This window comes from Nicotiana attenuata, unplaced genomic scaffold (assembly GCF_001879085.1).
Source record: "Nicotiana attenuata strain UT unplaced genomic scaffold, NIATTr2, whole genome shotgun sequence".
NCBI classification, from domain to species: domain Eukaryota; kingdom Viridiplantae; phylum Streptophyta; class Magnoliopsida; order Solanales; family Solanaceae; genus Nicotiana; species Nicotiana attenuata.
The window spans coordinates 96,980-111,737 of record NW_017671609.1 but is presented as its reverse complement, the minus strand read 5'-3'; the positions used below and the strand labels follow the sequence as shown (position 1 = coordinate 111,737).

Here is a 14,758-nt window from a genome sequence, read left to right as displayed (position 1 = left end):
ATCATAGATCACTTACGTGTTAGCTAGAAATCGCTCATTTATTAGTCATGCTCGCATAAGTAATCTCCGGTCGATCGCTTATTAGTTATTACCACTATCACTTTTTTATAAAGTGAGAGATCATGGTAAAATCACAAATCGCCTATAAGTTATCTAGAAATTGCTCGTGTATTATCTCTGACGCCTAAGTGATATCTGGTTGATCGCTTATTAGTTATTACCAGTATTATTTTTATTAAGTAGGAGATTTTGCCAAATTCATAGATCGTGTATTATGTTATCTGAAAATCGTCCATATATTATTTATGATCACCCAAGCGATCTCCAGTTGATCGCTTCTTAGTTATTACCATGATTATTATTTTTAAATCCTGGCGAAATCATAAATTGCATGTGATTTCTATAAATCGCCCATGTATTATTTATGGTTGACTAAGTGATCTCGGATTGATCGCTTATCATTTTATAGATTGGGAGATCCTAGCGAAATGATAGTTCGTCAATGTATTATCTAGAAATTGCAAGGAATTTTTTTTATAAAGTGGAAGAAATCACTCATGTATTGTTTATGATCGCTTATTAGTTATTACCAGAATTTATTTTCACGAAGTTAGAGATCCTGATAAAATCATAGATCGCCTATGTATAATCTAAAAATCGACTATGCATTATATATGATCGTCTTACTGATACTTGATTGATCACTTACTAATTATTACCAGACTTTTTTTATAAAGTAGGAGAACCTGGTGAAATCCTAAATCGCATGTGTTATCTCAATCGCTCATGTATTATTTATAATCACTTAAGTGATCTCATTAATTATTACCATATATATATATATATATATATATATATATATATATATATATATATATATATATATATATATATATATATATATATATATATATCCGCCAATGTGATCTCCGGTTGATCACTTATTAGTTCTTGTTGAATAGGAGTAGACACCGGGGAGAGTAAATCCACAGTCTCCCTCCCATTCGTCTAGACTAATTGTTCCATCAGATCCACAGATATTACATCAAAGACTGCAGCTACTCTTTTATTCAGCACAAATACAAATCAACAATCAAATATCCAGAAATATTTCACACGCATCAAATCATTTCCATCTGTCTTCTAACCTGTATTGTACAACATAGAAAAATGTACAAACAATTACAATCTAACATATCGCAGCTATATATCTTTACGGTGCCAAGAGAGACTCACAATCATGTTAATTCTTGAGATTATGTTGTCAAAACATCTGGGATAGTAGGGGCATGATTCCCCAGTATTTTACCCCCAACATCCGGGAAACACTCATATCCAGGCAACGGACCTACTTTTCCATCCGCATCGACTAGCATGGGATACTTCAGTAGATGTCCTTGCAATGGAGTAAAACTTTCAGCTGCAAATCTCTTCCAGTTATCTTCAGCAACCTCATTCACCCTCCTCACACATGTTAATGCCTCTGGTTCCTCAAAACATTCTTCTATCCTTCCAAGGTGCTCTGCCCACAGGGACATTCTGTATCCATAAATCTGGAGATCAAGAAAAGTGAGTACATAAATTAGCTGATTCTGCTCTGATCAACAAAATCGAGATTAATTTTAGGAAACGAAGTAATGCTTTTCTGTTTAACCTGTCCCCGTGGATGCCTTTGATTTTCTGCCCAAGTGTGATGAGGCTGGTAGGCACCCATAGCTATCTCTGTGTCCTTTGACCCAGCTAAAGAACGTTGATTTATGTTGGCAGAGCCCATAATAACATATTCATCATCCACTATCATTCCTTTGGCATGAACATATATCATGAATCGCTGAAACTTATATGAGTCTGAGACCTGGTTGCATGACAAAGATAAGATAACTTCTCAAAACATTTATTCAAGCTTGATAAGATACAGATATGCAAAATAAAACAAAGACAAGCAAACATAAAGAGGGAAAAGTGTTTCACACATTGAAGGAAATAGAAACAAGCATAAAAAGACAACATATGGATACAGAGCTAAGTTCAAGATACCAGTTCCCAAGTAGCATTTTGAATCTGAATAATAAAATTGAATTTACTTTTGAAAGTTCTTTTATTATCTTTTCTAGAAATAGAATACTTTCAATTCCTTCGGGCACATGATTACCACAACATATGGCACTTCGATAAGTTTCCTACACCGAAACAAAAGTCTTAAGTCAAAATGATTCATATGCCTACTTTACCGACTTGATGAAAGTGAACTTCGTTTCATTTCCGGGTTTATGATTGGATTCAGTCCAACAACAACAACAACAAAAAACCCAGCTTAATCCCATACATGGGGTCTGGGGAGGGTAGTGTGTACGCAGCCTTACCCCTACCCTATAAAAGCAGAGAGGTTGTTACCCTCGGCTTAAGGAGATTGGATTCAGTCCCTCACGACATAATCAGACTAAGGCTTTGATTACCGGCATTTCCTCGTGGATCCAATTATTTGGTTCGGTTTTGGTCTGTGCCTAAAGAAACTCTATTCTATTCGTGAACGCTGAAGAAGTCATCTCTCTCTCACCTTTACAAGTCAGTTTTACTCGCTCATAAATGGTCTAGCAATCCATAGTAAAGCATGCTACAACTATTGTAATCAAGCTATTGAATAAATTATTTACCGATGAGTATAAAATTATGTCTGGAATGCACAGATGCAAGACATTGAGTCCATTCAGAAAGATCTTCCAATAATGCAAGACATTATGTGGCATAATGCCGTAATTGAACAACCAGGAGGAACACATCATAATGCTGGATTTTGATTCTAGTACTCCTAAGAGAGTAATATGCATATAGATACAATCAAGTGAAAAGTTCACAGGGAAACAGGTCTAGCCAGAATCTTAAGCATGTTAATTTATACTGTTTAGTGATGCACAAAAAATAGATTTTCAGGGTGGAACATCAAAACCTATAGAAAGTGTGAAATAGATATGATAATTGATGAATTTGTTCTAAGCGCATGAGAGACCAATATAGAGTTCGAGCAGACGTGAAAGAAACAGAGTTTAGGAAATTTGATACCCTTTAAAGTTTAGACGATACAACAACAACAACAAAAACATGCCCAGTAAAATCCCACTAGTGGGGTCTGGGGAGAGTAGAGTGTACGCAGACCTTAGACGATAGATACAATTAATTCAGAAAGTCAAGTAGCTATTTTTAAAACTCTAGAAACTATATTCATCAATGTTAAAGGCAGCCTTCACTTCAGTTGCTCTCATGTGTATTTTGTGTATATACATTTACAAGAAAATGTAAAGAAGAATATTCCTTAAGTCATTACCTTATCACCATTACCAGAAGGTTGAGAGATAGAGCTTGGAATCTCTTCACGGTTACCAAGACAGTAGAAATTTAAATAGTCTAAAGGATGTGAGTCCAAGAGCTGCATCGACTTGAGCTCTGTTGCAATAACTTGATACATCATCTGTACTGTCTGGCTCTGTTGAAAGCATACAAAAATCTTAAAAAGTGCGTTTCTTTCTGTTCTTGTACACTTTTTTCCAGATCACAAGTTTCTTCAAAAATCACAATCAAAATCGCACAGTACAATAATAACAGTGGGAGGCGTGAAGAAAACATGTCATGGAAAGTCGCGCATCCTTTATCAAATTCTCCCCTCGCTCATTATATCAGGTCCTCAGACATAAATAATGCCATGAACATTCTTTCTCGATGTCATTTTCCTCAATTGTCCCTCCATGTCTAAGGAAAGAAATATACTACCCAAAAAGATAAGAATATCTGCTCTTTCAAACACTAAACAAAGAATATCTTTTTGGATAGGCAAGATTGTAGATATTAGAAAAAGGTAGGTACGATTTATGCTAATGCACACCCTATAACTACTACATTCTGATTTTTGGATGGAATAACCGTTCTAGACAGCTGGCATCTCTATTCTGGAAGTATCCTTGATGTAGCCGCATAATTGAGGCCAGTATCACCTAATCATTGACTATTTAAAACTATCGACCATCTTTTATAAAATCCAAAAGACAAAATCAAAGAGTTTCACGAAAAAATTACCTGCCAGAAGAGAATTTCCTGCATAGTGATTGACTTAGGATCGCCTTCGGGCCACATGGGCATGACAACATATACACAAAACCGTTCCCTCGCTCTAATTTTACTAGTAATTTTAAGTGCCAATTCCATTGGTATCAGATGATCCGCTCCTGATCAAGTGGACAACAAATGAAATAGGAAGCAATGCAACAACTACAAGAATGCGCAGAAATGAGAACATCTCAAAAAGAAATATTAGGAAAACTATGTGGAAGCTACAAATTTTCTTTAAGGTTGCACATTCTCAAAACCATCATTTTTTTCAAGGAAACTATATAATTTGGAATCCTACAAGTTCAAAGCAACTCTCTAATACTTACAAATAAGGATGCATTCCAAGTGGCAAGATGGGCATTTCGATAATAATTTTTTGTACTGAACCAGATTCTGACAGTACTATCAAGTTTTACCTCTGAGTTTCAATGCATTAAGTTGCAATAGTTCATCAACTTTTCATGTGGATAAGAATATAGAGCCAACCAACATTCATATGGTGTTAAAGAGTGGAGTCTAGTATATTGCAATTCAGAAACATAGCAGAAGATTAAAATTTGACCTGCATCTTTGTACGATTCCCAAGCGTATGACGATCCAAGAAAATACTGATTTTCAATATATATGAAATGCTGAGCGGATCTTATCGCCTGAATATATGCTGCTTCAATGCTTTTATCTACTATCAGATTTTTTGAGCAGACAAGGTTCTGCAACATATATAACGCCAAAGAAAATGTGAACTGAGATCGGAAAACAAGTTTTTCTGTCTAGAGTTCTTTACACATTACAGCTACTTCAGCAGAAGTTTGGAAAAAGGATAAAAGGCTATGATTTCCTTGCCTGTGCCTGCGCGACATCAATTCTCTTGGGGAAACCATGCACTGAACCAGAATCGATGGAGCGGAAGATCTACAATATAAGAATGATGATGAGAGTCGAAAGGGATGTAACATATTCATGAAAGATATTCACAGTACAAAAGAATATCTACCTGTACATGCCAATTTTCTGAGTGACCTTCTCCATATACATGTAGTTTGGGATCATCCCCTGGAATTTCAGTACCCTCCTTTGAAACAGCAAAAGCAGGGCTTAGAATCCATGAGATACGCTCAATTTTTATCATAGCATCATCATGCCAATGGGACATTGTTTTCTTAAACAATTTGAATTCCCTCCATTTTGTTGCTTTCCTCCATCGCTGAGCAAAGTTTATAAGCACATCATATACAGCAGGTCCGTCAATTCTGCAATGCAAATCATGCCATGGTTGCCTCGGAGCCTTGGTCCCTGGCTAATTCATGCAACCAAAAAGAAAAAAGAAAAAGAAACAATCGACTTAGAGAGCCATGCAGAAAAGAAATAATGACAAGAAAGAAACTGTGTCACTGAAAAAGGACAGAGAACACATGTAAACACAGAGTGCGTATGACACATACAAGAATTATTCAAGGAAACATTGGGAACAAATACTACTCACAGGAAACGTAGGCTGATGAAAATCATCTTTAAATACAGTGTCAAGATCACGGAATAGGCGATGTTCGGGTGTATCATATCGACCATCGCAGAGATCAAGACCTCCTAAGAATGCTGTAACTTTTCTATTATTACCGGATGCCTGTGTATCTACCAGTACGCACTTCTGATGGTGCGTAAACATGGTTCCCACTACCTGGAAGCAATAGTAGAATGTTCAGGTCACATAATCATTTCATCAGAATATCTGTATATGGGAAATAATGGATTCAAAAGCTACAGAAGTTGGTTTAATTGATTTTAATTCATTAAAACATTGAAGGGTCTCTCAGAAGGAACATTTATGCAATCCAAACAAAATTTAGCTTCACACAGCCCATCAAAACCTCAATTTCTGCTGCTTTAGAAGAACTATATTTCTTTAGTCCACTCATTCAGGACAGTATTCTTGTCAAGCAACACAAGGCAAGCATTCATATATTATGTTGTTCTGCTGAACCATTTCAGCTCTTCCTTGATCCCTATCTTTTTTCCGCAAACTTAAAGAATATTTTCTACCAATTCATCAGAACATTCTCCACCATATTGAATGCCTGATTCCGAATGCAAACTATTGAAATGACATGGTTCAAGAGGCAATAACTTCTCACAGGTGCATAAAGAAGTCGGCAATCACAAGATGTCAGGGTACATTAAATAACAATGAGCAAGTGGTTATGAAAGTTAACCTGTTGCTTGATAATGCTGAGTTTACTGCTAGCATAACGTGGCGACAAAACACAGATCACAGAGGAATGCTTAAAGAACTTCTTGGTCTCCTCATCGTGAGTTCCCATTACTCCCGCCTGCATCAAGTCCCATCTCAAACTATTGTGAGATTGACAAACAAGAACAACAACTATTGATGCACTCATTCGTAAGCTTGGAAGAAAAGACAATACAACATTATAATGTACATTGAGCACACCATTAGAATAATAGCATCAACTAGCAACACTAACACAATATTCTAATCTAACCACTACCTAAACAAATACTTAAAACAACAGCAAAGAAAATATCCAAAAAGTAACAGTTAAAAAGATGCATACCGTGTTAATAAAGAACTTATCATGGGAAGTTTTATCATCCCAAACTAATAACAGAACGCGCACCCCTTCTTGGGACTTATATTTAAGCAATTCACCAAGAGTCAAGTCACCGCCACGGGGCAATGGCCTAGTGGGCTCTCGAATCAACTTAATCTTGTGAAAAACAGACCACCCAACTATGTAAATCAAGTGATGGGCCTCTGAAATTGCATAGCATATATCTTCCCAACATCTATTGTTTTCATACACTCTATTATTTTCCAACTCAATATCCGGTAGCTTAAAACTATTGCTTATATGAGCATCTTGGTACAGCTTCACTGAACTCCCTTTCCTCAACGGAAAATACGTATTCCTTACACCTAAATGTTGAGGATCTGAAGCAATACCTTGCTTGTACAATGGGTTTGTATCATATGGAACGAATTTCATCCATAGCCGAAGAGCCGTGTTAGGTTTAGGAGGTTTCCCTGAAGCGCCAATAACGGGAAACCAGCCGGAAATAATCTCACCGGAGGCGATTTTTTCGGCCGGAATTCTAACCTTACCCATAACTTGAGCACCGAAAACGTCATCGTCTTTAACGCGAAATTCTAAGTAGTCGATAGGGTGTGCTAAGGGGATATGAAAATGTTCATCAAAAACAGGGTTTTGGGAGTTGGTTACGACACGTGTACGGGCGAGAGCAGTGTGAGGTGCCGACACAGTGACGTAAGGGTCGCTAGTGATTATTCTCCGGTGATGGATTTTTTGATCGGGGTTTTTCTTCACATTGGGAACGCCATTGTCTCCGTCGTCGTCGGCGGTGGACTCAGTCGGAGGTTTCCGGCAGACATCACAGGCGGTGAAGCAACGGCGAAGACGCTCGGAAGTTAAGTCCATGTTAGGTAAATGACGCGCTTGAAGGATGTGAAGCTCCAAATCTCCATGTAAACAGATTAAGTCTTCTGTAGATGAATTTTCCGCCATTTTTGTTTGTTTGTTTATGCACCAGCGATTACTCTACTTTAGAGAAACATACTAAACAGAGAAATAGAGAAAGAGAGAGAGAGAGAGAGAGGAAAGGATATACGAAGTGTAGGGTTTAGGAAAGTAAGAGTATGTCGAAGACTGGTATGGGGGAGGAGAATGGGGCCGTGGCACGTTGTGACGATATACGTGTGAATAACTGCACGTAGCTGTTAGCTTTGCTGAGATTTTACGACTCCAAACTGTTGACCGGGACAGGGTGGCGGTGTGGAGGTTAAAAGAAGATGGTAAACAAGGAGGGCGTGAAGCCCAAAACTGAGCAATATTTACCCTGCGCATATCAACTTACCGTGATATGTCAGCTAGCATATTTTTTTGTTTTCGGAAAAGACCCAAACATGCCCTTAACCTATTGAATTTGGCTCAAAATTACCCTCTTTCTCCCTATTGAACCACAAATGCCCTCAGCCTCACTTTTTAGCTTAAAAATGCCCTTAAAACTAACAGATGACTTGTTCCTCCGATTACTTCTGTTATTTTATGACTCCAACTTAAATTCGCATGCTTCAAATGGAAAATTGTGTAAAGTTTTAGTTGTCATTACCAAAAATACTCTTCCCTTCTATTTTTTTTGTTAGGTAAATAATATATTATATAAATATTTGCACTAAGCCGGTACAACATGCGTAATTATAGGTTGTGCAAATCATCAATTGCGTCTAAAGTATCATCTATATCTGGTACAAAAATCAGTTGGCACCAAAAAGCGATCAACAAAATGCACTTAAGTTTAAGGCACTATAAATTTCTTCTTTTGCCTTCAAAAATTCTATTGTTTCTTTCAAGCCAGACAGACCACCAGATAACTTGAGGAACAATGTTTCAGGTCTTTTGAGCTTTCTTGGGTAGACCCTCTCTGGTCCATCATTTCAGCATTTCTGAGATGGAATTAGGCATGGTCCAAGACATACCAAATATTGAAAAGAACATGTTCCATAACTAGTTTGTAACGTTGTAATGCAAAAAAAAAAAGGTGGGCAACTCAAAAATACTCTTCCCTTCTCCGTAGATCTAAACAAATTCTCCGTCTTCTGCCTCATTTCTTTTTTCCTATTCTTTTTTCTTGTAATTGGGATTGTTCACTTCCCCCAATCTTATTAGCATATTCTGATTTCATAGATGGATGGATCTTAAACGTCTTTTTAACTGTAATTTCAAAAAAAAATCAGTTTCAACTTATATTGTGATATCAATATCTTCTAGACCTTATTTTTTGGTACTACTGCAGAAAGATCAATTGTCTTAAATTTACCCATATGTGTCTCCTTTGATCAACTTAGTTCTCATTCACTTTGCCACTTGCTTCTTTATTGAATTTCTGCACTTACTCGGAGAATAGAATTTGAAAATACCAACTAGTATTTGATGAGTACTTGATGATAGGCTATAATTACGTATTTTAGTTGATTATTACATTCCAATTCACTGCACTTCAGTTGAGTTTGCGCTTTAATCGCTAATGTTTTGCACTAATTGTGTGTTTTATGCCTTGTAGGTGTAACGACCCGGCCGGTTGTTTTTGGAATTTACGCCCCAATCCCCTATTAACTGCTTTCCCAAGTTTATTTCTGCTATTTTGATTTGCCGGGACGTTCGGTTTTGAGTTTCGGAGAGTTTTGGGACACATAGTCCCTAAAGGAGAGCTTAAGTGTTGGAAAATGGTCCATAGTCAGAACAGTGTGAAGACGGCCTAGGAACGGAAATCCGATGGTTCCGTTAGCTTCGTTAGGTGATTTCGGGGTTGGGAGCGTGTTCGGAATGTGTTTTGGAGGCCCGTAGCTAATTTAGGCTTGAAATGCCGAAGTTTGAATTTTTGAAGTTTCCGGTTCGATAGTGAGATTTTGATCCGAGGATCGAAATGGAATTTCGGAAGTTGCAGTAGCTCCGTCATGTAATATAGGATGTGTGTGTAAAATTTCAGGTCATTCGGACGAGGTTTGGTTTGGTTTTTGATCGAAAGCGTGTTTTGAGAGAATTTGAAGTTCTTAAGCTTAAATCATTGGTTAATTCGAGTTTCCGACGTTGTTTTAGGTGGTTTAAGGATTGGTGCAAGTTTAAATGATGTTATGGGGTATGTCCGTAGGTTTGGTTGAGGTCCCCGGGGCCTCGGGTGTGTTTCGGATGCTCAACGAGGCATTTTAGAGTTGTTAAAAATTGCAGGTTTTTGGCTTCAACTGTTGCAGACTTTTCCTTCTTCGCGATCGCGGCCCCTTTCTCGCGATCGCGTAGTGTAATCTTGGAGGAGGACCAGTTTCTTCTACGCGTTCCCGTCCAGTTCCCTCGCGTTCGCGAAGCCCTGTCTTTTCTCCCCCCGCATTCGCGATGCATTAAATGTCTGGGCAAATATAAACATTTCAAAACGAGAGTTTAGCCATTTTTACCAAAACTCAAGCTTGGGAGCTCGGATTTGAGAGAGATTTCGAGGGATTTTCAGGGGCAACGATTGGGTAACGATTCTAAAATCCTTTTTGCTTATGACCCACTAATCTAATAACGAATTTCTCTTCTAATTTCGGATTTTTGAATGGAAAATGGGTAAAACTTCATAGACCGAATTATTGAGTTTTGAGTGGGTGTTTGACCTCCGATTTGAGAGATCTTTATATGGTTAGACTCGTGAGAGTACGAGGGTTCTGAAAATATTAATTTCATCCGATTCCAAGACGTTGGCCTGAGGGGCATTTTGGTCATTTTACCTAATTTCGCGTCTTAGCTTTGAATTAAATAGTAGAATTAGTTTTTTGAGGTGTTATTTACGATATATAATTGTGTTGAATAGATTTGGGCCATTTGGAGTCGGATACTCGTGGTAAAAGTGTGATTTCGAGTTGATTTTGGAGCCGGTTCGAGGTAAGTGGCTTGTCTAACCTTGTGTGGAGGACCTTCTCCCCTTAGGATATGATACTTGATAATTGAATGCCTTGTACGTGAGGTGACGAGCGCGTACTTGAGCTAATTATTGAAAAATCCGGTTTTACTTTAAGTACGTAAACTGAGTTCCTTCCTTACTGCTTTATTCTACATGTAAACTATATCCTGTGTTAGTTTAGAAGAGCATGATTTGTTGAATTAATTGCCTATTTGTTTAAACTGCCTTAATTGCATCTTGTGAAGCATGTTAGGCTAGAATTTACTGTTTACTCCTTATGGACTTAGTTTTATTTTGATGTCCTTGAGCTGTCGTTGTGTGTTTTTAAATTGGGACTACGGGACGGCATCCCAGGAGATCCCATGTGCGTAATTATGGTCTGAATTGAGGTGCGGGATACCAAGAGATCCCTGGCACGTGTATTAAGGATACCAAGAGATCCTCGGGATACCAAGAGATCCCTGGCATATGTATTGAGGATACCAAGAGATCCTCGGGATACCAAGAGATCCCTAGAGTGTATATTGAGGATACCAAGAGATCCCGATTATTTATCTTGTTGTGAGGGGGGTATTTCCTTGTAGTTCCTTTTATCTCTATTTCCGTTATTGTACTATTAATATACTGTGTAGATCCTTATTATCGATTCTCAGTTTCACTGCTTATTTATATATATATATATATTTATCTCAGTAGGGCCCTGACCTTCCTCGTCACTACCCAACCGAGGTTAGGCTTGGCATTTACTGAGTACTGCTGTGGTGTACTCATGCCCCTTCTGCGCATGTTTTTCATGTGCAGATCCAGGTACCTCCACCCAGGCGCATCACCCTCGAGGCGGAGAGAGCTAGCAGAGACTTCGAGGTATATCTGCCGCGTCCGCAGACCAAGGAGTCTCTATCTCATTCTAGCTTTAGCAGTTAGCTTTCCTTCTTACTGTTGTTTTAGACATTCTGGAGTTAGAGCAGTATACTATTTTCTGTTAGCTTGTGTTCCCGTGAGTTTTCAGTTTTTGGGATGATATTGTAGACTTCCGTGTTATGGAATTGTATATGCCAAGTGGCATCTACACACCGTATTTTCTTTTAACTGTTCAAAGTTGAATTATTATTTTTCGCAAGTTATTTTGTTTTTCCGCATTTTAGGCTTACCTAGTTGTAGAGAATAGGCGCCATCACGACATGTTCATGGTGGGTGAACTGGGGTCGTGACAAGTTGGTATCAGAGCTCTAGGTTCATAGGAGTCACGTGACATAGGCCAGTTTATTATAGTCTCGCTGATCGGTACGGAGACGTCTGTACTTATCTACGGGAGGCTATGTAACTATTAGGAAAATTCCACTTCATTTAATTTCCTCGTCGTGTGAGGTTTTGACATCACAACTAAACTTCTGTCTCTCACAGATGGTGAGGGGACACGCTACCCGAGAGGATCAGGCACTCGCGCCCCCTGCAGCCGTCAGAGGCCGGGGTAGAGGCCGAGGATGCGCTCGTGGTGCAGCCAGAGCACCCGCGCGAGCTGCCGCCGAGGTACCACCAGCGGTACCAGCCGGAGTCCTGACACCCGATACGTCTGCCACTTATTCATCGGAGCGACTGGCGGAGATTTATATCCGGGAGATCGTTCGTCTGCATGGTATTCCAGTTTCTATTATTTCGGACAGAGGTACTCAGTTTACATCGCAGTTCTGGAGAGTCGTGCAGCAGGAGTTAGGTACTCGGGTGGAGTTGAGCACATCATTTCGCCCCCAGACAGACGGACAGTCCGAGCGCACTATTCAGATTCTTGAGGATATGCTCCGTGCGTGTGTGATTGAGTTTGGAGGGTCTTGGGATCAGTTCTTGCCATTGGCGGAGTTTGCTTACAATAACAGCTATCAGTCCAGCATTCAGATGGCACCGTACGAGGCCTTATATGGTAGGCGATGCAGATCTCCGGTGGGTTGGTTCGAGCCGAGTGAGGCCAGATTACTGGGCACAGATTTGGTTCAGGATGCTTTGGAGAGAGTCAAGGTGATTCAGGATAGACTCCGTACGGCCCAGTCCAGATAGAAGAGTTATGCGGACCGGAAGGTTCGTGATGTTTCCTACATGGTTGGAGAGCGGGTTCTGCTTCGGGTCTCGCCTATGAAAGGCATTATGAGATTTGGGAAGAAAGGGAAGTTGAGTCCGAGGTTTATTGGCCCTTTTGAGATATTGAGGCGAGTTGGGGAGGTTGCCTATGAGCTTGCCTTACCTCCCAGCCTGGCAGGGGTTCATTCGGTATTTCATGTTTCGATGCTCCGGAGGTATCACGGTGATCCGTCGCACGTGTTGGATTTCAGTTCAGTCCAGTTGGAGAAGGATCTATCCTATGTTGAGGAGCCAGTGGCTATATTGGACAGGCAACTCAGGAAGCTGAGGTCAAAGAACATTGCGTCCGTGAAGGTTCAGTGGCGGGGTTAGCCGGTCGAGGAGGCGACCTGGGAGACCGAGCAAGATATAAGCAGCCAGTACCCTCATCTTTTCACTACCTCAGGTATGTCTTTGTGCTCGTTCGAGGATGAACGAATGTTTAAGTGTGGGGGGATGTAACGACCCGGCCGGTCGTTTTTGGAATTTATGCCCCAATCCCCTATTAACTGCTTTCCCCAAGTCTATTTCTGCTATTTTGATTTGCCGGGACGTTCGGTTTTGAGTTTCGGAGAGTTTTGGGACACATAGTCCCTAAAGGAGAGCTTAAGTGTTGGAAAATGGTCCATAGTCAGAATAGTGTGAAGACGGCCTCGAAACGGAAATCCGATGGTTCCATCAGCTTCGTTAGGTGATTTCGGGGTTGGGAGCGTGTTCGGAATGTGTTTTGGAGGTACGTAGCTAATTTAGGCTTGAAATGCCGAAGTTTGAATTTTTGAAGTTTCCGGTTCGATAGTGAGATTTTGATCCGAGGGTCAGAATGGAATTCCGGAAGTTGCAGTAGCTCCGTCATGTCATTTAGGATGTGTGTGTAAAATTTCAGGTCATTCGGATGAGGTTTGGTTAGGTTTTTGATCGAAAGCGTGTTTTGAGAGAATTTGAAGTTCTTAAGCTTAAATCATTGGTTAATTCGAGTTTCCGACGTTGTTTTAGGTGGTTTAAGGATTGGTGCAAGTTTGAATGATGTTATGGGGCTTGTCCGTAGGTTTGGTTGAGGTCCCGGGGACCTCGGGTGTGTTTCAGATGCTCAACGGGGCATTCTAGAGTTGTTAAAAATTGCAGGTTTTTGGCTTCAGCTGTTGCAGACTTTTCCTTCTTCGCGATCGCGGTCCCTTTCTCGCGATCGCGTAGTGTAATCTTGGAGGAAGACCAGTTTCTTCTACGCGTTCGCGTCCAGTTACCTCGCGTTCGCGAAGCCCTGTCTTTTCTCCCCCCGCGTTCGCGATGCATTAAATGTCTGGGCAGATATAAACATTTCAAAACGAGGGTTTAGCCATTTTTACCAAAACTCAAGCTTGGGAGCTCGGATTTGAGAGAGATTTCGAGGGATTTTCAGGGGCAACGATTGGGTAACGATTCTAAACTCCTTTTTGCTTATGACCCACTAATCTAATCACGAATTTCTCTTCTAATTTCAAATTTTTGAATAGAAAATGACCTCCGATTTGAGAGATTTTTATATGGTTAGACTCGTGTGAGTACGAGAGTTCTGAAAATGTTAATTTCATCCGATTCCAAGACGTTGTCCTGAGGGGCGTTTTGGTCATTTTACCTAATTTCACGTCTTAGCTTTGAATTAAATAGTAGAATTAGTTGTTTGAGGTGTTATTTACGATATATAATTGTGTTGAATAGATTTGGGCCATTTGGAGTCGGATACTCGTGGCAAAAGTGTGATTTCGAGTTGATTTTGGAGCCGGTTCGAGGTAAGTGGCTTGTCTAACCTTGTGTGGGGGACCTTCTCCCCTTAGGATATGATACTTGGTAATTGAATGCCTTGTGTGTGAGGTGACGAGCTCGTACTTGAGCTAATTGTTGAAAAATTCGGTTTTACTTTAAGTACGTAAATTGAGTTCCTTCCTTACTGCTTTATTCTACATGTAAACTATATCCTGTGTTAGTTTAGAAGAGCATGGTTTGTTGAATTAATTGCCTATTTGTGTAAACTGCCTTAATTGCATCTTGTGAAGCGTGTTAGGCTAGAATTTACTGTTTACTCCTTACGGACTTAGTT

At 39.8% G+C, this 14,758-nt stretch overlaps 1 protein-coding gene across 2 annotated transcripts; it reads right to left on the bottom strand.

Moving 5' to 3' along the window:
* Nucleotides 1-1,040: 1,040 nt before the first annotated feature.
* Nucleotides 1,041-7,936, bottom strand: LOC109209259 (phospholipase D delta-like). Of its 2 annotated transcripts, XM_019372493.1 has the most exons (11): nt 6,675-7,643; nt 6,312-6,428; nt 5,585-5,779; nt 5,096-5,398; nt 4,945-5,013; nt 4,664-4,811; nt 4,069-4,217; nt 3,323-3,481; nt 1,655-1,855; nt 1,237-1,553; nt 1,041-1,148 (listed from the first exon to the last, which is right to left on the bottom strand). In XM_019372493.1, exons 1-10 carry the CDS (start codon nt 7,641-7,643, stop codon nt 1,257-1,259), a joined length of 2,607 nt encoding a protein of 868 aa, XP_019228038.1. In that variant the 3' UTR covers nt 1,041-1,148; nt 1,237-1,256. The 2 variants fall into 2 exon arrangements, with proteins under 2 accessions (XP_019228038.1, XP_019228037.1); XM_019372492.1 differs by having other exon boundaries at nt 1,041-1,553; nt 6,675-7,936.
* Nucleotides 7,937-14,758: the final 6,822 nt, after the last annotated feature.

Coding starts and splice junctions, on each gene's coding strand:
- LOC109209259 (XM_019372492.1), bottom strand. CDS start 7,643: ATGGCGGAAAATTCATCTACAGAAGACTTAATCTGTTTACATGGAGAT. Junction 5,780..6,311: donor TCAGCATTATCAAGCAACAG/GTTAACTTTCAT, acceptor TATTGCTTCCAG/GTAGTGGGAACCATGTTTAC. Junction 5,399..5,584: donor TTCATCAGCCTACGTTTCCT/GTGAGTAGTATT, acceptor TGCATGAATTAG/CCAGGGACCAAGGCTCCGAG.